The 23,366-nt window shown below is 35.2% G+C and overlaps 1 protein-coding gene across 1 annotated transcript; it reads left to right on the forward strand.

Moving 5' to 3' along the window:
- The first annotated feature begins 1,435 nt into the window (after window positions 1-1,435).
- jdp2a (Jun dimerization protein 2a) lies at window positions 1,436-21,493 on the forward strand. The gene is made up of 4 exons (XM_073827379.1): window positions 1,436-1,865; window positions 13,626-13,843; window positions 18,584-18,688; window positions 20,627-21,493. Exons 1-4 carry the CDS (start codon window positions 1,775-1,777, stop codon window positions 20,810-20,812), a joined length of 600 nt encoding a protein of 199 aa, XP_073683480.1. The 5' UTR covers window positions 1,436-1,774; the 3' UTR covers window positions 20,813-21,493.
- Window positions 21,494-23,366: the final 1,873 nt, after the last annotated feature.

The raw sequence follows: 23,366 nt of genomic DNA on the forward strand, positions 1-23,366 counted from the left end.
ATGATGCCTTCCTTTTTTTAACTATCCACCTTATTTTTCAATGCAGAAGTACACAGTTTTCAGTGAATGTGTAAGACATACGGTCTATTAGCTGCTGTTTATAATTAAGATGTTTTGTACAGCTACATATATGCATGTGCATGTGGTTCAATAGCTTTACATACAATAAAAAATGCAAAGACATTTATTTATTACTACAACGTTGGTGCACTTATATCTCCTTATCTGTGATCTTCAACACGCTCATAGATCATTAAATTGAACCTTTGTTTTATATATATCCTAATTTTGTAACTGGTTTCAATTTTGGTCTGTGTTTGATTATATGGTGTATTAAGGTTTATAGCAGGTGTTAACAGTGATTAACAACTACAAATGTGTCACACACACACACCATGTGTATGTGATAAATCTTCACTCGACTGCTGATGTTGAGAAACACGCAATAGAGCCTGAGTGACTCTTCACACTTTACATTATAAATGTCACATACAAAATAGCATCAAATAGTATGATAGTACCATTTGGATAAGAACCAGAGTACCATGTAAATATCATGGTACACACATTCAAGTATCAAGCTGCCAGGGGTGTTAAACTAAATCTTGCTTCATTAAATTATTGCAGCTTCTGAAAAACTCTATAATACAAATATTTCAAACTCCTAGGTCTTTAGTCTGCTCCTCTGCAAGGTTACTCACTCCTTGTTCTTCTTGGTGCAATTAAGCAAACTGAGATATCCTTTTCTATTATGGAGTGACAAATTAAAATACCCGAAATCCTCTCAGTAAAAACATTTGACTCTAATATGTCAAAAAAAATTAAACAAGAATTTTGAAACGGACTTCATCCAGTGTTTAGATTGTTGTACTAGAAATGCATTAGGGCATATTTCTACTTTGCATATTAAAGCATTTTAGAAAACTTGTAACACACATGTTTGCAGTTATCGTAATCAATCAACTGAGTAAGTAATGTGATATTAAGTATTTTTTTTACCCTATTCGCCTGCAGTGTCTCGCCTTAAGTGTAACATTTCCATAGAATGACCCATATATTGATCGCCCACTGTGTTTTTATATATATATATACCAGGTACCATGGTATTTTATTAAATGAAATATCACTGTAAAACACTAGGCTACTAATAAATGCTTGTCAGACATTGGAGATTGCAATATACCGACCTGAGAAAATAGTTTCCATGAGGAAAATATTCAAGCAATCATGTCCTGTGTGTTTTCTCTCAGCTGTTTAGTCTGTTAGCAGTGATGCCTGAGAGCAAATGAATCACTCTTTGGATCTCTTCAGTCAACAGGGTTCATTCGGACAGTTCACTCGTGCACTCAATCGTTTGCAGCGGTTATTGTAACGGGATCCTGTGAGTCAGAAACCATTGTGGTAAAGAAATATAAGCAGCATTTTATTGCCCGTGCAAATTTGTGCATTGCAGGTCAATGCAATTTATATTCACGCATGCATTATAAGAGAATCAAAATATGGGGACACTTTTTGAAGAGGTACCAATGAAAGGCTATAGAAGGGCTCCTCCGCTGAAAGAACTTGTGCTTGGCAGTGGAGAGCATGTAAAGCGCTGACGGTGAACGGAATGTTTGTTTTCTGGTTTCTAAGGGGTGGAGCGAGTCTGCTCCTCACTTCTCCACTTCTCCATGTGTGTTTTCCCTGCAGTTCATTTCTCATCCTCCCTGCTGACGTCTGACTTCCGCATTCCTCGCTCTTCCCGATCAGGGATCAGCGCTCGAGACTCGAGCTGATGCAACGATTCCCGCTCTTCAAGATCTACTCGCGACCTCCAGCTGACGTCACAAAGGGACTCCATTCGCTCACCTCGAGACCAAAGTCAGGTAAGAGCGCAACTTTGACAACTTTTGCACGGCTCGGAGTCCGGCCGCTGCAGTTCTCCATGGCTGTGTCTCAAAGCGCGGAGAGCCGCCTAGACAGAACGCATTTTTGCGCATCGCGAGCGCGCAGCAGCATTTTTGGGCATCGTGCGCGCGTTCCGATTCAGCCGAGCTACTGCGCGTCTGAGATGCGCAAAAAATGCTGTGTATGTAGGGGACTCGCTAGGTTTTGGGACGCAACCCGACTGTGTGCAAGCACAAAATGGTACATTGCAAAATAAGTAACGTGGATATTTCATAATCGAATACCAGCAGACAGCAGTGCATTCTATTGCTGTAGCTGCATGCCTCAACTGCAACTTAGATATGTCTTTATTTCCAGATTTGAACGCATTTCACTCGCCCATGTCCATCTCTAGTTGTAGCCTACATAGGGAATGTTCGCTTCCTAATATTCCGCGTCAATGATGATGATGATGGGACTGATAGACTCAGCACCGCTGTAAGCTGAAGTTTATGTTACATAAGAGAAACTTCCGCTTTGAGATCCTAGAGTCACTGTTGGGCGTGGTGCATATGCACGTTCACATTTTCATTATCTTTACATTATTGTTGGTGTCACTGAGCATAGGCTTGTATAATGCCTGCGAGGTAATGTCACGGGAATACTGTGGACACGAACTTTTTAATATTTAAAGATGTGACCCTGGACCACAAAACCAGTTATAAAGGTCCATTTATTTTTAATTGAGGTTTATGCATCACATGAAAGCTGAATAAAAAGCTTTCCATTGATGTGTGGTTTGTTAGGAAAGGACAATATTTGTCTGAGATACAACTGTGCTAAGGGTGCAAAAAAAAAAAATCTAAATATTGAGAAAATCGCCTTTAATGAAGTTGAAGTTCACAGCAATGCATACTAATCAAAAATTAAATTACGGTAGGGAATTTTCAAAACATCTTCATGGAATATATTCTTTACTTGACATCCTAATAATTTTTGGCATAAAAAAAGATCATTTTGATTGTATGGCCATGCTACCTAAGACTGGTTTTGTGGTCCAGGCTTACATATATCCAGTATAAGAGGTTAAAATATACAGTAAGGTACTAAAGTGTGAGACCACTAGTGAAATGCTATTTTGCATTGTAATAAATTAATGGATAAATAAATAAATACAGTTTGAGTTTAATGTTATTTGAATAGTGAATGTTTCAGTTCAGTAATTATTTTGTCACTTTTGCTTTAATGACAGCTGCATGAAACTGACATTAAACAAAGATGATTATGTTAAAAGCATATTATGGTAAATACATTTATTTTAGGGGGAAGAAAAAAATGAAAATAGTTAATATGTGACCCTGGACCACAAAACCAGTCATAAAGGTCATTTTTTTAAAATTAAGCTTAATACATCTCCGGAAATCTGAATAAATAAGCTTTCCATTGATGTACGGTTTGGTAGGATAGGACAATATTTGGTCAAGATTCAACTATTTGAAAATCTGCAATCTGAGGGTGCAAAAAAATATAAATACTGAGAAAATTGCATTTAAAGTTGTCTAAATGAAGTTTTTAGCAATGCATATTACTGATCCAAAATTAAGTTTCGACATATTTACAGTAGGAAATTTACAGAATGTCTTCATGGAACATGATTTTTACTTTTGCCATTAAAGAAAGAATATTTTTTACCCTTAAAATGTTAATTTGGCTATTGCTACAAATATACCCGTGCAAATGAAAAAGTTTTTGTGGTCCAGGGTCACATATGATCTTTATTTATATTTTAATATCTATGGCCTCTTTTTGCATTTTTGATCAATTTAAGCGGCCACAGTGATGTTTTCGCCTTTAGTGCACTGAGCAAGTCCAGTTTTACAGTATGTAGTTGGACATCTGCAACTGAATGAGATATCGGTGTCTTTCCCTCAGTCTATTCAAAACATGATCTCAAACTCGAGTGCTGCAACAAAGTTAAATGAACTATGTTGCCCTTTGCAGATAAACAATGCCCAGCAAGCATTTTCAGTTGTTCAGAAAAGGGTTTCAGTTCCACTCAAAAAGAAGTGGGCGATCAAATCTGGAAGCAATGTGTGAAACTGCTTCTCATTGCATAACAGTGCTATTATAACTGCATGCATAATGCAACGAAATGACACTGACCTTTACGGCGCTGACGAAAGTAGGAATGTTGATTATGACACACGGCTCTGCGCACTGATCTGATCAACAGTAACTCCACACAGATATATGTCACTGTGAACAAACTGCACTGAGACTGGCCTTTGGAGTGCACTATGACGCTTACAGGCGTATAAACACAAACTCTCACTCATCAGCAGATGGTTTTAGGATTTCCAAGCTGGTTTTGGGGAGAAACGTTGGGATTCTCAATTGTAAGTCTTTGACTTAATGTACTGTAGAAACTAGTAGCATTATTGTGCTTGAATTGTTTTACTAAATGCATAACTGTAAAATGATTAAAATGCATCAGTACTATTTTTGTGACCATTCAGGAGAGTGTAGTTAGTGTTTAACCATGCCACGTTTTGACAGAAGCATCATGCAGTGCGACATGCTATACTTTTAATTTTAACTATTTCATTCTGCATTATTAAATGGAACAGAATCATATATCTGAATTTTATTATTAATTTTGTTAATGTGTTTACATAAAAAAAACTGTTGACATATTTCTTTAAAAACAATTTAAACATCATGTGTGACACTGGAACACAAAACCATAAGTCATAAGAGTCAAAAAATAATAATTTAGATTCTGAATGTTGAATAAATAAGCCTTTCATTGATGTATTGTTAGGATAGGACAGTGTTTGGCCTGAGATACAACTATTGAACAATGCAGATTGCATGAGCAAAAAATCTAAATATTGAGAAAACCGCCTTTAAAGTTGTCCAAATGAAGTTTTTAGCAATGCATATTACTAATCAATAATTAAGTTTTAATATATATATATACAGTAGGAAATTTACAAAAGATTTTCATGGAACATGATCTTTATGATTTTTTGCATAAATGAAAAATCAATAATTCTGACCCATACAGTGTGTTTTTGACTATTGCTACAAATATAAGCGTGCAACTTAAGACTGGTTTTGTGGTCCAGGGTCACATTCGTTGATTGGAAAAGGTTGGCTTAGTGTGAGTTTTGAAGCTCTGATGTGGGAAATTTCAGTCATTTTTATAATTAGAAACAGTGGTAAAATTACTCAGATTTTATGTCTTAAAAAAGCCTTCACTGCACTTTACCATAAATAAACCTCATGAATGGTTGATTTAATGCTGCACAGAGGCAAAAGTCACTCTTCTCTTACAATCAATTCCATTTAAGAAGTTAGTATGTTGTTACACAGATAATAAGTAGAATAGGCTTGAAATTACACCTAACATTTGTTACAACTTTTAAAGGTGCCATAGAATGCATTTATACAGAAATTGTTCTCTGATATCTACATAGAAGGTATATGGCATAGGAAATGGCAAAAAATCTCCAGAAATGGTCCATTTACAACCCTAGGATTTGTCCCTAGAATGAAATGCTCTGTTATTGCCTTATTTGGAAGCTTCATGAATATTAATGAGCTCAGCTCTGATTGGATGTTTCTGGCACATGGATAAAAATATATATTTAATTAGTAGCTCTAGCCGCTTTTAATATGTGGTTTGTTGAATCTGCCGTTTTGAATCGGGGACATTTTAGTCTCATTACTGTGATCGTATGTGCTCTGTGTAAAGTTACAATGCAGAGGGAGTGCTTCTTACCACACAAGTTGAGCAGCTCCTCAGTGATTCTCCAGATCTGTAAATCATTCGCCATCATCAGGCAGTCATCTCTCTGTTTATGTGGTAAGTGAAATCCTAGGTATTGCAATGTAACAGGCTGGCGCTAGCATTAAGCTAACCTGTCCCTTCAGTGGCTTGCCTTGTTTTACTGATGTACTGACGTTACCGATGATTGGGCGATGCAAATGTTGGGGCGTAACTATCTCAGGAAAGTTTCGTAACAGCCGGTGTTTCATTGGAATTGACCTATTTTTCGGTGGTCTTTTGCAAACACTAGATTTATATAAGAAGGAGGAAACGATGGTGTTTGAGACTCATGGTATGTCATGTCCATATGCCAAGGTAAACACAGTTTTCCATTCTATGGCACCTTTAAATGAAATTTGAATGCATGCATTTCAATGCATAAGTCTTATTTATAGTTATAGCTTGGTTGTGTTGAATTGAACACATGGCAGTAGATTGATTACTGTGTTTATTTAGCTTGTTGTCCTTATTATATTTAGAGGAACAACATGATCAAATCACATCTGTGGCATGTTACATCATTTCTTTGGTGTATTACACAGCATTCCTCTGCCATCCACTATAATGGGGTGATCGATCAATTAGAGCGACACATTATCTGTTATAATGGAGTATTAATATACGACGTGTTAACGGTCACAGCGGAGGGAGAGTTAGTGAGCCCAGTGCTCTCAGGCTCTGAATTACGGCGCTCTATAGGACTTTCCAGTCAAAATCTAAACAAAGAGAACAGTGTTGTATTCTGTTTATTTTTCCAAATCCTTCATGCTGTCATTCCCTCAGTACATACTTGTCTTGACTGGTTCATATGAAGTTTTATTTGGAAGTGTGCTAAAAGTTTCAAAGATGGTGAATTTTATGGTGGAAATCGTTTTTCCATTGGGGCTTTTAGTGAGATGGCTCGTGTTGATTGAGTGTGTGTGTGGACAGAAAGGCGGCACACCTCATGAAACACGCTTGATCACATGCTCCTGATTCATATATGGCAGAAATAAAGACTGAAGCTATGCATCAGGGGGGTTTGAGTTAGCTGTTTGTGTCTGGATAGAATATAAGCTCACTACATACAGCACAGTACTGCACAGTTCGCAGATTGCTATTTAATTGCAGCAGCGTGCAAACAGTAGTATGCTACAGTGATGTCTCACAATTGGCCGTTTGATCACTGGCAAGTAGGCTCTTTCCAAATTAGTGAACTAGATTTGTCCATTTTCTGAAGAAAATGCAAGTGAGGCTTTTGAAAAACTGCTATGCTGTTGTTAACGTGTTTTGAGTGTTTTTAACCTATTTCTATGAGGCTGCCTGGGTGGTTTATCAGTCTGATATTTTGTAGTAATGCACTTAAATGATTATTATTTTATTGAAACCAAAACTAAAATTTTAATTTAGCTGAAAAATGAAACCTAATGTTTATTTAATTATCAAATATTTAATAATATTTTTATGGAAGCCCGTTTTCGCCACTGAATAAAATAATAATAATAATAATAATAATAATAATAGTTAAAAAAAGGTTATTGCGACTTATTTCACAATTCAGACTTTTTTTCTCAGAACTGTGTGATGCAAACTCGAAATTTTGACTTTTTCTTATAAATTGTGAGATATAAACTCGCAATTGTGAGTTATAAAGTCAGAATTCTGAAACATAAACTTGCAATTCTGAGAAATGAAGTCAGAATTCGCAATTCTGTGAACATATCAGTCTTTTTTTCTCCTCAGAACTTCACTTTATAACTCGTTATTGCAAGTTTATATCTCACCATTCTAAAAAAAAAGTCAGAATTGAGTTTATATCTTGCAATTCTGACTTTATAACTCGCAATTATGTTTATATCTCACAGTTCTAAGAAATAAAGTCAGAATTGTGAGATGTAAATGAGGTTAAAAGTCACAATTAGCTTTTTTATTTTTTATTTAGTGGCAGAAACGGGCTTTCATAAATTTTTAATCATCACACACAAAAAAGTTGCAAGTTGTATATTAAAAAGGCAGTTTGTATGTCAACTTTTTATAGCCTAATTAATTTCTACTCCAATTCATTGGTGAATTATTAACTTAAATAAACAGTGACTGCTTATAAAAACTTGTTTTAATGTCAGATTTATGTAAACATTATTTGATGTTTTTCTGCACAAAGCTTATTGCGGTTTTTGGATGACGTGTGATGTGCTTTGAAATGAAATTCAATTAAAAATGAAAAGTCAACAGTAAATCCAGTCTTAGTGTCTAGTGAGCTGACATGTTTACCTGTTATAGTTCATGTCCATAAACAAAATCCATGTCGTATAAACAAAATAAACACAGACAACATCAAAAACACCTTTGAATAAGCACTGCTCTGTTTCAGCCAAAGATTTCAGCTGTCCAAAACTAGCTAAATATTATTGGTTTCTGTAATTCAGTGCATTAAAAGGTCTTCAGATATTTGACCCTGGACCACAAAAACACACTGTAAAAAAACTATTTGTTGAATCAACTTAAAATAATTTGTTACCTGGCTGCCTTATCATTTTAAGTTCAGTCCACTCAAAAAAAAGTTAAGTCAACTTAAAATGTTAAGTTGTACTAGGTGATAATGTAGATATTTGAGTTGATTCAACTTAAAATTTTAAGGCAGCCACTTACCCAGCTTTTAAGTTTAACAAACCAATTTTTTGTTAAGTCAACTCAAATATCAAAGTTGCTTAACATTTCAAGCTGACTAAACTTATTTGAGCTGACTGAACTAAACATTTGAAGGCAGCAGGGTAAAAATTATCTTAAGTTTACTCAACAATTTGTGTTTTTTACAGTGCAAGCATAAGGGTCATAAATAAGCTTTCCATTGATGTATGGCTTGTTTGGATGGGACAATATTTGGCTGAGATATAACTGTTTGAATATCTGCAACCTGAGGGTGCAAAAAATCTAAATACTGAGAAAATTGCCTTTAAAGATGTCCAAATGAAGTTCCTAGCAATGCATATTACTAATCAAAACTTAAGTTTTGATCTATTTACGGTAGTAAATGAAAAGAAAGGTTCTTCAGATGTTAAAGGTTCTTTATGGAACCGTTTAGACAAAAAAGGTTCTTCTACTCTCTTAAAAATAAAGGTGGTTCACGACGCCATAGAAGCACATTTTTTTGTCTAAATGGTTCCATAAAGAACCGTTTGTCATCTGAAGAACCTTTCTGTTACAGAAGGTTCTTCAGATTATAAAAAGGTAAGAAAGACATGGTTCTTTAAAGAACCTTTGACTGAATAATTCTTTTTGGAACCAAAAATGGTTCTTCTGTGGCATCACTGTGAAGAACCTTTTAAAGCACCTTTATTTTAAGGGTGTACTTAAGGTTTTGTGGTCCAGGGTCACACTCTATCTCTTCTGAAGTGAGACATTTTCACTCATTTAATCATCCGCCTGGCAGAAGTCTCTTAGAAAAGTAAAAACACACTTTTCCTCAACAAGCCGCGTAATTTCAGGTATGAATCCATGACAGAAATGATGCATGACGAGCTATGTGCCCGTGTTAGTAGCCTTCTTGAGGTTAAGGATTTGTTTAAATGACTAACTCTCAGTATGAGCAATGATAGCTTGCCTTTGCAAAGACTAATTAAACTTCCTCTGAGTCATAACGGTTGTGTGCCGTACAGCGGTTCGCATATGGCAATGATTTCTTGTGTCATCGTGAGGCGTTTCTTCAAGAAGAACGTTCATGTAGTCGCTCACTTTCTGTAGTTCATCTGTCGGTGAGGATGCGTGACTCCAACAGGCTGCGAGAATGTTCTCTCCAACATATTGTTTTGTGAAAGGTTTTGATTTGAGGAGGACTTATGTAGGCCGATGACATTGTCCTGTTCCTCTGCGGCCACATTCCTCTCGGCTGACACGGAGAACAGCGCACAGATTTGGATGGAGGAAACATTGGTAGCGGGCGGATCTTGGCTGGCGCGCTCAGTTCTTCAATCCTCGGCTTAAAGGAGAATGTGTCTGGGTCTAGTTTTGTGCCTCTCGTAAAAAAAGGGGAAAAGAGCAGCTTCTCTTGCCAAGGGTCTGTAAGTGTTCATATGCCATACATTTGTCAGATGTGGAGGGAGATGTTGAATATCTTACTGTATGTGCAGAATGGCCAGTGCATGGACATGAGCGTTTTTGGTTGTTTGTTAGTTCTTCATTAGTATCTGATATGATGGATTCCAGTGACAGATGTGTCTTTGAGCATCTGGACAAAACCTGATTCTGATTTGTTGGTATTTCAGCGCAGGTGCTGTTATGAGGGTGACTTTTATTCTAGCAAAGATTTGGAATGCTGTAAAACACAATACACTTTGAATTAGTTTTCTTATGAAGTCTCATATATTTGACGACGATGTGTGCTAGTTTTTTTAAGAAAAAAATGCATTCTCTTAGCCTGGTTTAATGCATTTTCAGAAGTACTATAAGAAAGTCACTGGTGGTTTGACTTGCTGAATACACTTGCCATGTTTAAATGGTTCCATAAAGAACCTTTAACATCTGAAGAACCTTTCTGTTTCACAAAAGGTTCTTTGTGCACTCAAAAAAATGATTCTACCACACTGTACAGTTAATTTAAAAAAATCTTTTTCATTTAACACCATTGTGTTATGTTTCCCATTTAAACAATTGCATTGTGTTAAACTGATTTGAAACAGTTTTGTTTTGGTTCAACTCAATATTTTCATTTTGAATGAACGTATTTCAATTAAGTAGAGTTGAGAGTACATAAATTATTTTACTTGTGTAACTAGGAAGTGGATTTCCCCTTCCCATCATGCTTTGCACACGGCTGGATAAGGAGAGTAAATGTTGAAATAAAATTTTATTTTATGCATTTTTGTTAATAAAATGATCAAATTGGGAGACTTGTTAATGTTTAATGTTCTTTTATGTTTGTATTTAAAACAGTTTCTGGTATGGTAGTGTTTTTGGGGGTTACCATTGTGGTGAATGCATAGAGCATGTGCTTGGGTTGAGGACCTGATAACATAAGTTAAAGTTGTTTTAATAATAAAATAAACAACTACTTTGGGTATGCCATGGATGTAACAAAGCCATCTTATGGCTAATGCCTAATAAGTTGGTTAATGCCTAAAGTTAAGTAAATCCAATGTATCATTTTTTGAGTGTAGAAGAATGTCTGCCTAGTTATTTGTTTTCCAGTTAAATGTTTTAGATTGAGTTCAACAAGCATAAAATAATTACTTCATAAACGTATCAATTTCATTGAAACTATATTTTATCAAATTGTGTTGGCCCAACTCAATTACATTTCATTGCATGAATTTGTTTTTTATGAGTTGGGGGTCACACATATTTATTGGATGGAAATCCTGCCCTCAATTAAATTGAGTTCATCCAATGACTTATTTTTTCGAGTGTGGCAAAATAAGGTTCTTCAGATTATAAAAAGGTAAGAAAGAGATGGTTCTTTGACTGAATGGTTCTTTGTGGAAGCAAAAATGCAATTGTGAGAAATGAAGTAAGAACTGTGTGATATAAACTTGCCATTGCGAGTTATAAATTTCGAATTCCAAGATATAGGTTAAAACGGTTCTTCAGATTATAAAAAGGTAAGAAAGAGATGGTTCTTCTATGGCATCACTGTGAAGAACCTTTTAAAGCACCTTTATTGTTAAGAATGTACTTTGAGGGGCATCTCTTAAGATAAATATTAGCAGATAAGATGTATATTGCAATGGATAACTTTGGGAAAAAAGTAGTTTTGGTTTGGTGAAGTGAGCTTCTAAAGTCCACCTGAACTGCTGAATCCATCACAACGTTCAGAAATCAGTTGAAGACACACCCTTTTCACCAGCATTTAACCACTTTACAACTAATCCAATGCACTTCTTTCTCTTTTTGTTTCTTAAACTAGCTTTCTAATACATGTGTCATTGTATACTGTGACTATTGTTGGCTCTATGACAGATTGCTCTGTCGCTTTGGATAAAAGCATCAGCTAAATACATGTAAATTTAATGTAAATTTATTTACGTGAATCAGTTCAAACTGTTTGTATACTGATTCAAATCTCTGAATCATTTGCATCAACATTAGGAAATGCACTGGCATATTTGATATATTCAAATGTTTTAGAAAATATTGCTGTTTTTATGTATTGTGATATAGATTATTTGATTATCAGACTGTCATGCTTTGATTAAAAAGAAATCACAATTTAAAATGATTTCAGAACAAATGCATATAGTGCATGTTAAATGAATGTTGAGGTATATACAGAATATAATCTAAAGTACATTAAGATAATGTTTTTAGCTGTTTAATTTTGAATGTTTCCTTAAAGGATTAGTTCACTTTCAGAACAAAAATTTACAGATAATGTACTCATCCCCTCGTCATCCAAGATGTTCATATCTTTCTTTCTTCGGTCGTAAGGAAATTGTTCTTTGAGTAAAACATTTCAGGATTTCTCTCCATATAGTGGACTTCTATGGTGCCCCGAGTTTGAACTTCCAAAATGCAGCTTAAATGCAGCTTCAAAGGGCTCTAAATGATCAGGGTCTTATCTAGCAAAACAATGGGTTATTTTCTAAAAAAAAAAATTACAATTTCTAAACTTTTTAACCTCAAATTCTCATCTTGTCTAGCTCGGCAAGACTAGCATTTGAGATTAAAAAGTATATAAGTTGTAAACGTTTTCAGAAAATAACCGATCATTTCACTAGATAAGACCCTTCTTCCTCGGCTGGGATCATTTAGAGTCCTTTGAAGCTGCATTTAAACTGCATTTTGGAAGTTCAAACTCGGGGCACCATAGAAGTCCACTACGTAAGGGATAATGTACAGGCAGCCGGTAGTTATCGCAGAATTATAAAACGGTTAGTTCCATTCCTCAATTCTGATTGGTCAGCAGCTGTGTCGTATTCATGATACGGCACGGCTATGACCGCTTCACTCAACGGTTTTGTGTATCATTGAACTTCCTTAGCAACCACCCTTAGCAACGTAAACACAGCTGCAGCAGTTAGGGACTACTTTACAGCGGAAGGCAGTTAATGATTTTACTTTATGAAAACGTACAACCTAATTTACATATAAATTAATATATATTTTTGATATTAATATTTTTATTGTGTGGTAACCGTTTTATAAAAGCAATAAGGTACTTGAGGCCGTGCTGTATCGTGAATTCAGCCGTGATTTATTCACGATACAGCACGGCCTCAAGTACCTTATTGCTTAAATAAGCCCCGACAGTGTGATCAGGACTCGACGCGAAGCGGAGGGTCTTGTATCACACTGAAGGGGCTTATTTCTGCGATAACTACCGGCTGCCTGTACATTATCCCGCTTATTACACGGCTACTTGCCACATAAGGAAAAAAACTGGACATGAATATGAATTTGAAACCTTTTATTGGCATAATTGTTTTAAATTAACATTTTTATCCTTCCGCGAAACGATATAGTACCACGTGACTAACATTCAAACTATGTACGTTAGTAAGACAATTTAAATAGATTAATGTCGAAATTTTCCATTGTTAATTGTGGTTGTCCAGTGTTTGTCACAAGATGGCGCCAAACGGTAATCTTTGTTGGCACGGAGGGATTTTAAACATACAAGTAGTACCGGCTATGCGTTATTACTTTGGAGCGGTGATTATTTGAAAAGAACGGACCTGCAAATGTCTCAACTGACCAATCAGAATCAAGCATTCCAAAGAGCCGTGTAATAAATGGAGAGAAATCCTGAAATGTTTTACTCAAAGAACACCATTTCTTTACGACTTTAGAAAGAAAGACATGAACATCTTGCATGACAAGGGGGTTGAGAACATTATCTGTACATTTTTTTTTATGAAAGTGAACTACTCCTTTAACAAGTTCAGAATTAGAATTTAAATGTGCATCATTCAAATTTCAAAAGACAACTCACAAATGGCTCTGCTCTTTTCTCCAGCTGTGGTCACGGGTGTTTGTGACATGATGCCGGGACAAATACCGGACCCCTCAGTGACGGCGGGCTCACTGCCCAGTCTGGGGCCTCTAGCGGGCATTTCTGCCACCACACTGACTGAACATCTGAAATACGCCGACCTCTGCAACCTTGGGGCTATGCTGTCCCCTTTACATCTACTGGGAAAGCTGGGCAAGCGGCCACTCCCTATTAAAGCTGAGGTGAGCATCTTTCATCCTTTTCAGCACTGCTTAATTAAGCTTGAACTAGTGAGAGCCAGTATGTGAGACCTGTTTCATATAGCCTATGCATCTACAGTGCCTTGCAAAAGTATTCATACCCCTTCATTTTTTCACATTTTGTTTTGTTGCAGCATTATGTTAAACTGCTTTAAATTACTTTTTTTCCACATCATTCTACATCTCATACACCATAATGACAAAGCACAAAACAGGTTTGTAACAACTTTGCTAATTTATTAGAATTAAAAAACTGAAAAGATCCCGTTGCATAAGTATTCATACCCTTTTCTGGGACACTCGACATTTCGCTCAGGAGCATTCATATTGCTTCTAGATGTTCCTACACTTGGAGTGGAGTTAAACTGTGGCAAATTCATTTGAATGAGTCTGATTTAGAAACACACCTCTCAGAAAAGGTCTAACAGCTGAAAATGCATATTAGAGCAAAAACCAAGTCCTGAGGTCAAGATAACTGCCTGTAGAGCTCAGTGACAGACTTGCGTTAAGGCGATGATCTAGGGAAGAGTTCAGAAACAAATCTGCTGCATTGAAGGTTGACAGAAGCATTCTCCATAATGGAAGACGATTGGAACAACTAGGACTCTAGAAAATGTCCAAGCTGACAGAGATGGAGAGGTGAAAAGGTGAGGCAAAGAATGGCAGATAATTGCCAAATGCAGATGTGCAAAGCTTGTCACATCAGACCCAAAAAGACTTGAGGCTGTAAAGGTGCTTCAACTATGGACTGAGTTAAGGGTATGAATACTTATGCAATCTACTTATTTCAGTGTTTTATTTTTAATACATTTGCAAAATTTGCAAATCTGGGTTTTGCTTTGCCATTATTACGGTGTATGGAGTGTAAATTGATGTGGGGGAAAAACTAATTTAAAGCAGTTTAACATAATGCTGCAACTAAACAAAATGTGACAAAAATGAAGGGGTATGAATACTTTTGCAAGGCACTGTAGATGATTCATCCGCAGGAAACCCAAACCCTATAACAAAGATTTCATCATCTGAGTTCAGTCGGGTTTATACATTATTGTTCACTTCATTATTTGATGTTGCTTTTTAAAAGTCTGCAGCACATGCACTATTTTTTCAAAGTTGTAAATTAAAGATTATTGGAGAACATTTGACAGTGTTTCTGCTGTTGTTATAGAAGGTTATTTGCAGTTTCTTTGAGAAATTAAGTAGAAATTTGTGAATGAAGTTTCAAAGTAAGTCTTACATCATATTTTTAGTATGCACATCTGGCAGAGTACTGTGTATAGTTATCAAACTGCAGTGACTCCATCTAGTGGAGAGAAAGTGACTGTTCAGGCAAAAATTGAAAAATTGTGAATTTTAAGAAAAGCATACATGAAATGTTGAAGTGCACTGTTATTCGGCCCAACCATATAAAGCTATTTTTACACAGTGACAAAAAACAAAAACACTCCACAAGTGGCCTTATTGATGATAAACAGTTAAGGTCAAACGTTTGCATAGGCCTACACCTACACAAAAAATGCAAAATGTTAATTATTTAACCAAAATAAGAGAGAGCATACAAAATGCACGCTATTTTTTATTTAGTACTGACCTGAATAAGATATTTCACATAAAATATGTTTAAAGTAATAGTTGAATTTATAAAAATGACCCCATTCAAAAATGTACAACCCCTTGATTCTTAACACTGTGTTGTTACCTGAATGATCCACAGCTGTGTTCTTTTTAGTCATTTAGTGAGTTTGTGTATTTGAACCCTTTCCACTAATGACTGATTTTGAGATGCATCTTTTCACACTGAGGACAACTGAGGGACTCATATGCAACTATTACAGAAGGTTCAAACGCTCACTGATGCTCCAGAAGGAAACACGATGCATTAAGAGGTGAAAACCTTTTTGAATTTGAAGATCAGGGTAAGTTTATTTTGTCTTCTGGGAAACATGTAACTATCTTCCGTAGCTTCTGAAGTGCAGCACCAAATAAAAAAAATGATATTTAGGCAAAATTAGAAAAATGTACACATTTTCATTCTGTTCATAAGTTTACACCCCCGGCTCTTAATGCATCATGTTTCCTTCTGGAGCATCAGTGAGTGTTTGAACCTTCTGTAATAGTTGCATATGAGTCCCTCAGTTGTCCTCAGTGTGAAAAGATGGATCTCAAAACCATACAGTCATTGGTGGAAAGGGTTTAAATACACAAAATTGTTGAAAAACAAAGAATATGAAGAACGGCAGGCAGTTTAACTGTTCAGGACAAACAAGGGACTCATAAACAACTATCACTAAACGAAAAAAAAAAAAAGCTGTGGATCATTCAGGTAACAACACATCCCTCTTATTTTTGTAAAATAATTAACATTTTGCAAATTCTGCTAGGTGCATGTAAATTTTAGGCCTCAAATGTAGACTTGAACTAGAGATGAGACATATAATCAAAACCTTGTTTTATAGATTAAAAAAAGTCAAAATGCATAAAATACTGCAGCACCAGAACATCTCACATTCATTTAGACTATAATTACATATTTTATATTGAATAATTTATTCCCTGCCTTTTTTAGTTGCATTTTGACTGAGAATAGCAACAGGTTCTTGTTTGAGAAACAGTTGATAAAATAATGGAGGGAGAGCATTCATTCCAGCTGAACAACTGTTACTGTTATAGAAATGAATAGTCCACCCAAAATTGAAAGTTAGCTGAAAATGTGTTCAGCTTTAGGCCATCCAAGATGTAGATGAGTTTGTTCATTCATCAGATTTGTAGAAATGTGTCGTTGCATCACTTGCTCAGAAGTGGATGGGTGCCGTCAGAATGAGAGTCCAAACAGCTGATAATAACATCACAATAATCCACCAATAATCCACACCATTCCAGTCCATCATCTTGAGAACACATGAGAAACAAATCCATCAAGACGTTTGTAACTATAGATTTCGGGTCCATAATCTATAATAACGCTTCCTCCGGTGAAAAAGTGGACAGACCAAGCACCATTTGCAAGCCAAAACAGCTGTAAACAATTGTGTGGCTGGATTTGGGACCCATTTAGATGATCCACTGCTGAGCAAATGATTATTTTTGGGTGTACTATTGCTTTAATGCACTGTTAAATGCTATTTAATGAAGAAGCTTGTATTAAACCCAATGACTTGTGTTGTTATTACTCACTTCCGTTGAAGGCTAAATTGCTGCCTCGGGTTACACAAGCATTTCATAATCGCCATCCATCCAAGCTGGGTTTATGTGATCAGCAAGTTCAGAGAGCACTGATTCATACAGACTGATTATTGGCCAATTCCAGTGCACTCAGTGCATTACATTTGCGGCCGGCTATATTTTCTACCAATTTGAAAACATTTTTTCCAGACATGTCTTACAGGTTTCTTAAGTTAATTCTTGCATTTCACACTTGGATGGCAAACAGGAAGCTTTTTCACTCTGTCCTGCAGTATACTATGATTGATGTGTTTTCAAGGTCTGTCCTTTATTTTTCTTTGCCTTAGATAACATATTTAAATAAGACAACCAGAAATGAATTATTATTAGCAGCACTTTGCAAAATACAGTGTCACTTAGGGGTTCAAAAAGTATTAAGCTATTAATAGTAATCAACATCATTGGGATATTAAGTAAAGATCATGATCCATGATAATATTTTGTAAATTTCCTACCGTAAATATATCAAAACTTAATTTTTGATTAGTCATGTGCATTGCTAAGAAATTTATTTAGACAGCTTTGAAGGCAGTTTTCTCAATATTTAGATTTTTTTCAGCCTCAGATTCTAGATTTCCAAATATTGTCCTATCCTAAAAAAAACATACATCAATAGAAAGCATATTTAGGCTGTGTTCACACTTGGCTTCTTTTTTAACTGCCAGCGTCTGTTTTACATTACGACCCTGTTAAACCGTGTTTGCAAAAAAAAAAGTGCTTTTTTAAACGTCTTTTCAAGTTGAAAAAAAGTTTAACTTTTCTGAAGAAAACGCCCTACGTCAAGCGCATGTTTGACAGCTGACCAATGACAAGCGAGTATCTAGACCTGTCGTTTCCATAACAACAAGAACAACAAGAAAAAATGGAAAAGGTGCCATTTAGATAATGCTTTTATTGTTTTGAACCGACATTCGCCTCCCCGTTAACTTCAAAAACCGACGTGTTTTTTGTGTCCCGGCTCGCAGACCTTTCCCGATCTCGTCGCCCCTCTCTCTTTCCCACTTCGCTTCCTGTCTAAATACTGTCCTATCAAATAAAACGCAAAAATGTCAAAAAAGAAAAGAGCCAGCTTCCTCTTTTCTCGACATTTCTGCATTACACATAATGCATTACACATTACACTGGCTACTGTTGCAGCTGTTGTTATAGCAACAAAAAGATACCCTCTGCTGCAAAGTTGCCAGAATTGATTTGAACTAAAAAAGCGTCCCTTTCAACTTTTTGTTGCCAAAAAAGACGCAAGTGTGAACATAGCCTTATTACGCTTTCAGATAATGTATAATTCTCAATAAATAAATAAAAAGACTTTTGACTGGTTTTATGGTCTAGGGTGACATTTATTTGTATAGTGCATGCAACGTCCTTTAATTTAAAGGTGAACTGAATGTAGTTTCCTAAACAAATTAAATACCTATATGGCTCATCTTGTAGGAAATGTAGTACATAAGCAGACTTATGAAAAACATTTGTTTTCTGTTTTTGCTGTTGCCGCTCATACAGAAAGATGAAGAGGAAGAGAGGAGGAAAAGAAGGCGAGAGAAAAACAAAGTGGCAGCAGCAAGATGTCGAAACAAAAAGAAAGAAAGAACAGAGTATCTACAAAGGGTAAGTCGTATGTAAAAGCCTCAGTCAGTGTTGACAAAAGTTTCTTTTAAAAGTAATGCATTGCAATATTGTGTTACTCCATAAAAGTAACTAATTATGTTACTTTTGTTTTACTTTTTGTTGCCTGAGCTGGGCTTGCTTGTTTAGTTCAATAACAAAAACCCCAAAAGTTATATTTTTGGCAGCTGTAAAGGCCCTTTTACAGCAAAAGTGAAATTAAAGTGAAATCTCTATCTCTGCACTTAATTCCAATTTCTTTGAACACTGGACAGAAAAGCTGTCAGTCAATAAATGGGAAAATAAAGTAACTTGCGCTACTTATTTGAAAAATAAGTCAGATAATTCTTGCAAATTTAAAAAGTAATGCATTACTTTACTAGTTACACTGCAAATGCTTTTCTTACTTAGATTTGTTGTCATGTTTTCAGCCAAAATACCTAAAAATTCTTAAATCAAGAAGATTTTCTAGACGAGTAAAAATTATTGTCTTGTTTTCAGGAAAAAAAAAAACACGTCAAAATGAAGTGTGTTTTTGCATAAAACAAGCTAAATAATCTGCCAATGGGGTAAGAAAAATAATCTTGTTTTCTGTTTGAAATAAAATATTTTTTCTTACCCCATTGGCAGATTATTTAGCTTGTTCTAAGCAAAATTCACTTAATTTGACTTGGGGTTTTTTCTGAAAACAAGACAATAATTTTTACTCGTCTAGAAAATCCTTCCTGATTTAAGAATTCTTAGATATTTTGGCTGGAAACAAGACAAGATAGGAAGAAAAGCATTTTTCATAGTGTACTTGAAAAAGTATTATCAATGATTATGTAACTTGCATTACTTTTAACCCCTTAACTATCACTCCCATTTTCGAACAAAGATGTGAAAAGTAAGAATTCAAGCTTAAATTCATGAACGAAGACATTTTGTAATATGATTTTGATGTACATTTTCCATGTTAATGCAATGTCTGATTTTAAAATGGTTTTCAAAGGATGAATTCTGAGACTTCTGAAAAAGTTTTGAACTGATATCTAATTTCTTATGATTTCTAAAGTGTGATAGGTAAAAAGACAACGAGGAAATCATAACTGCTGTTATGAAGTAGATTTTTAAGGTGCACTCTTGTCATAAATTAATCTATTATTTTTCCTACATAATTTGTAACACAAAAATGAAACCCACACAAAAAAGTAAAATATCTATTTAGGAGCCTAGACCTTTCCTGCAATATAAAGATGATTAGATGAAGTAAACTTGGGCGTCCCACAGAGGTGACGGTGGCAGTTAAAGGAATAGTTAACTTTCAGAACAAAAATGTACAGATAATGTTCTCACCCCCTTGTCATCCAAGATGTTCATGTCTTTCTTTCTTCAGTCGTAAAGAAATGGTGTTTTTGAGGATTGTTCTCCATATAGTGGACTGCTATGGTGCCCCGAGTTTGAACTTCCAAAATGCAGTTTAAATGCAGCTTCAAAGGGCTCTAAATGATCCCAGCCGAGGAGGAAAGGTCTTATCTAGCGAAACAATATACTTTCTAAAAGCATTAACAACTTATATACTTTTTAATCTTATGCCGAGCTAGACAAGATGAGCATTTAAGGGTTAAAAAGTATAGAAAATAACTCATCGTTTTGCTTGATAAAACCCTTCTTTCCTTGGCTGTGATCGTTTAGAGCCCTTTAAAACTGCATTTTGGAAGTTCAAACTCGGGGGCACCATAGAAGTCACCACAGGAAATCCTGAAATGTTTTACTCAATAAACAATTTCCTTACGACTGAAGAAAGAAAGACATGAACATCTTGGATGACAAGGGGGAGAGTACATTATCTGTAAATTCTTGTTCTGAAAGTTAACTCCGTTAAGGGGTTAATGCATTACTTCAACACTGGCCTCAGTTCTGTTTTGGTGTATTAATGTGCCTTCATCTCTGTCTCTGAAGGAATCTGAGCGACTAGAGATGATGAACTCGGAGCTGAAAGCACAGATCGAGGAGCTAAAGCACGAACGACAGCAGCTCATACTGATGCTCAATCGTCATCGGCCCACCTGCATCGTGAGGACGGACAGCGTTAAGACGCCCGAGAAAGAGGCCAACCCTCTTCTGGAGCAGGTGGAGGCCAAATGAGAAGAAACCACACATTTCCATGTTACTGTTTACAGGTTAGCTCGTCTCCAGCTAGCTGAAGCACTTGGCTCGAAGCACTTGGACATTTTATAGGGAAGAGAGAATGGTGTTCTCTGACCTGCTAAGGTTGGAGTTTTAAGACTAAATAAAGCAAAAGGAAAAACACACGGATGGCTTCATTAAAAATGGACTGTGTGTTGGCAGTTTCAAAACTTTTGTGGGATAAGTATTTTTTTTTTAAATAAAGTGCCTTATTTTTTTTAGTCCATTTAGTTTTTTTGAAAGAATTGACTATAGGTTGTTCTGAATTGATGAAAACACTCATTGAATGGTTGGACATGCATGTTGTGGCCATGTTAACTGGATGAATCTTCATGGACTGTCTCAACGTTTCTTCACCATTTGCTGCCTTCAGTTGCGTTTTTGTTTTTTGTTTTCTGACGCAGGCGTCATGTATGCACATATGTATGAACTGTTTACATCTTGCCAATTTATTATAGTTACCTAGTATATAAATATATATATATGATTTTTATACTTCCTGTACATGGACTTATCACTAGATGTGATACATTTTATGCAACAAACAATTTCATAACCTCTATTTCTGTGACTTATTCAATTTGTTGTATAGCTGTGAAAACTGCAAACAATTATTAAACAAGTGATTTCCAAATGTTATTTTGCAGTATTTTTGGAGTTCAACCTGTAGCCATTTACCGTATGTGTCTAAATTCTTCTAAGTTCAATTTAATTTTCATTTAACTTTTTTCTTGACCTAGGCATAGTAAATATATCAAGCAATCATAAAAAGCAGATACGGATAGAACTGGAACTGCTGTGTTTACAAAAACAACAAACAAACAGATGCTTCAAACCTTTTCTGTTTCTCTCCTGCAGGATTTCAGCAAACAGTTTTCCTATAAAATCACATTATACACTCTTAAAAATAAAGGTGCTTTAAAAGGTTCTTCACAGTGATGCCATTGAAGAACCATTTTTGGTTCCACAAAGAACCATTCAGTCAAAGGTTCTTTGAAGAACCATCTTTTTCTTGAATTCTTCAGATGTTAAAGGTTCTTTATGGAGCCATTTAGACAAAAAGGTTCTTCTATGGCATTGTGGAGCACCTTTACTTTTAAGAGTGTACCTGATATTATTTATAAATATAATTTATATTAGTATTCACTTTTAAAAACTTTAAAAATATATATCATGCTACATGGGTCATGCAAACTTGTTTATAATGTGTACTCATTATATTTCACATTTTTCATATTTTGAACACATTAAAATATGTTTTGTTTTTTGTTTAATAAAAATAGAGCAATAACACAGAAATAGTGCCTATTAATTTACATATTGACATTAATTTACACCGTTCAGGGATATGTTTTAGATTTCTTAACATCTGTTTGTAGCACATATATAGTGCAAAAAAAGCATTTTGGTTTCAGAATTACAATTACAATTACAATTCTGTCATTAATTACTTACTCTCATGTTGTCTAAAACCTGTAAGACCTTTGTTCATCTTTGTAACACAAATTAGGATATTTGTGATTCTGGATCACAAAACCAGTCTTAAGTAGCACAGTTATATTTGTAGCAATAGCCCAAAATGGGTCAGAATGATATATTTTGGGGTTTTTATGCCACAAATCATTATGATATTAAGTAAAGATATTCCATGAAGATATTTTGTAAGTTTCCTACCATGAATATATCAAAACTTATTTTTTGATTAGTAATATGCATTGCTAAAAACTTTAAAGGCGATTTTCTCAGTATTTAGATTTTTTTGCACCCTCAGATTCCAGATCTTCAAACAGTTGTATCTCGGCCAAATAATGTCCTATCCTAACAAACAATGGAAAGCTTATTTATTCAGCTTTCAGGTGATGTATAAATCTCAATTTAAAACAAATTACCATTATGACTGGTTTTGTGGTCCAGGGTCACATTTTTGATGACATGAGATGATGGCCCTGCATTGTGCACAAAGAAAACAAAAATAAATATATTTGTGTTTTTGTTGTTTTTGTTTTCTTTGCACACAAAATTAATATTCTCCATAGAGAAACTTATTTTTATCGATAACTTCACATACTGTGATGCTTGTTTGTCCTTTTGTTGAAGGCATCTGTCTGCATTAGTTCAATTTATTTTTAAAGTAGCCATTTAACAGCTGAAAGAAAAAAACTACATTACCCATGATGCCTAAAACAAATCAACCAATCAGAAAGCAAGCAAATCTTAGCAAAAGAGCTCTGCAGGGAACACCCTTACTTAAACATTTGTATTTCACAAGAAACTATAGGAATATAATATTTATATAGATATAATCAACAACTTTAAATAAATAGTTTTATATTTCTCCACTGTTTTTAATTTGTAATGCTTCATGGGATTGTAGTTGGTTCCCCCATTAAAGCTGTTAATTTTACAGTCTTGTTTGTTTTTTCCTGATTTTCAAATGCTTTTTTGCTTGAAAAATAAGTTTGCAGCTGGTTAGTTTGCTTCATGGCTTATAACTCTTTAATAAAGATAAATA

This window comes from Garra rufa, chromosome 21 (genome assembly GCF_049309525.1).
Source record: "Garra rufa chromosome 21, GarRuf1.0, whole genome shotgun sequence".
Classification (NCBI taxonomy): domain Eukaryota; kingdom Metazoa; phylum Chordata; class Actinopteri; order Cypriniformes; family Cyprinidae; genus Garra; species Garra rufa.

Coding starts and splice junctions, on each gene's coding strand:
- jdp2a (XM_073827379.1), top strand. CDS start 1,775: ATGCAACGATTCCCGCTCTTCAAGATCTACTCGCGACCTCCAGCTGAC. Junction 1,866..13,625: donor CACCTCGAGACCAAAGTCAG/GTAAGAGCGCAA, acceptor TCTTTTCTCCAG/CTGTGGTCACGGGTGTTTGT. Junction 13,844..18,583: donor CACTCCCTATTAAAGCTGAG/GTGAGCATCTTT, acceptor CCGCTCATACAG/AAAGATGAAGAGGAAGAGAG.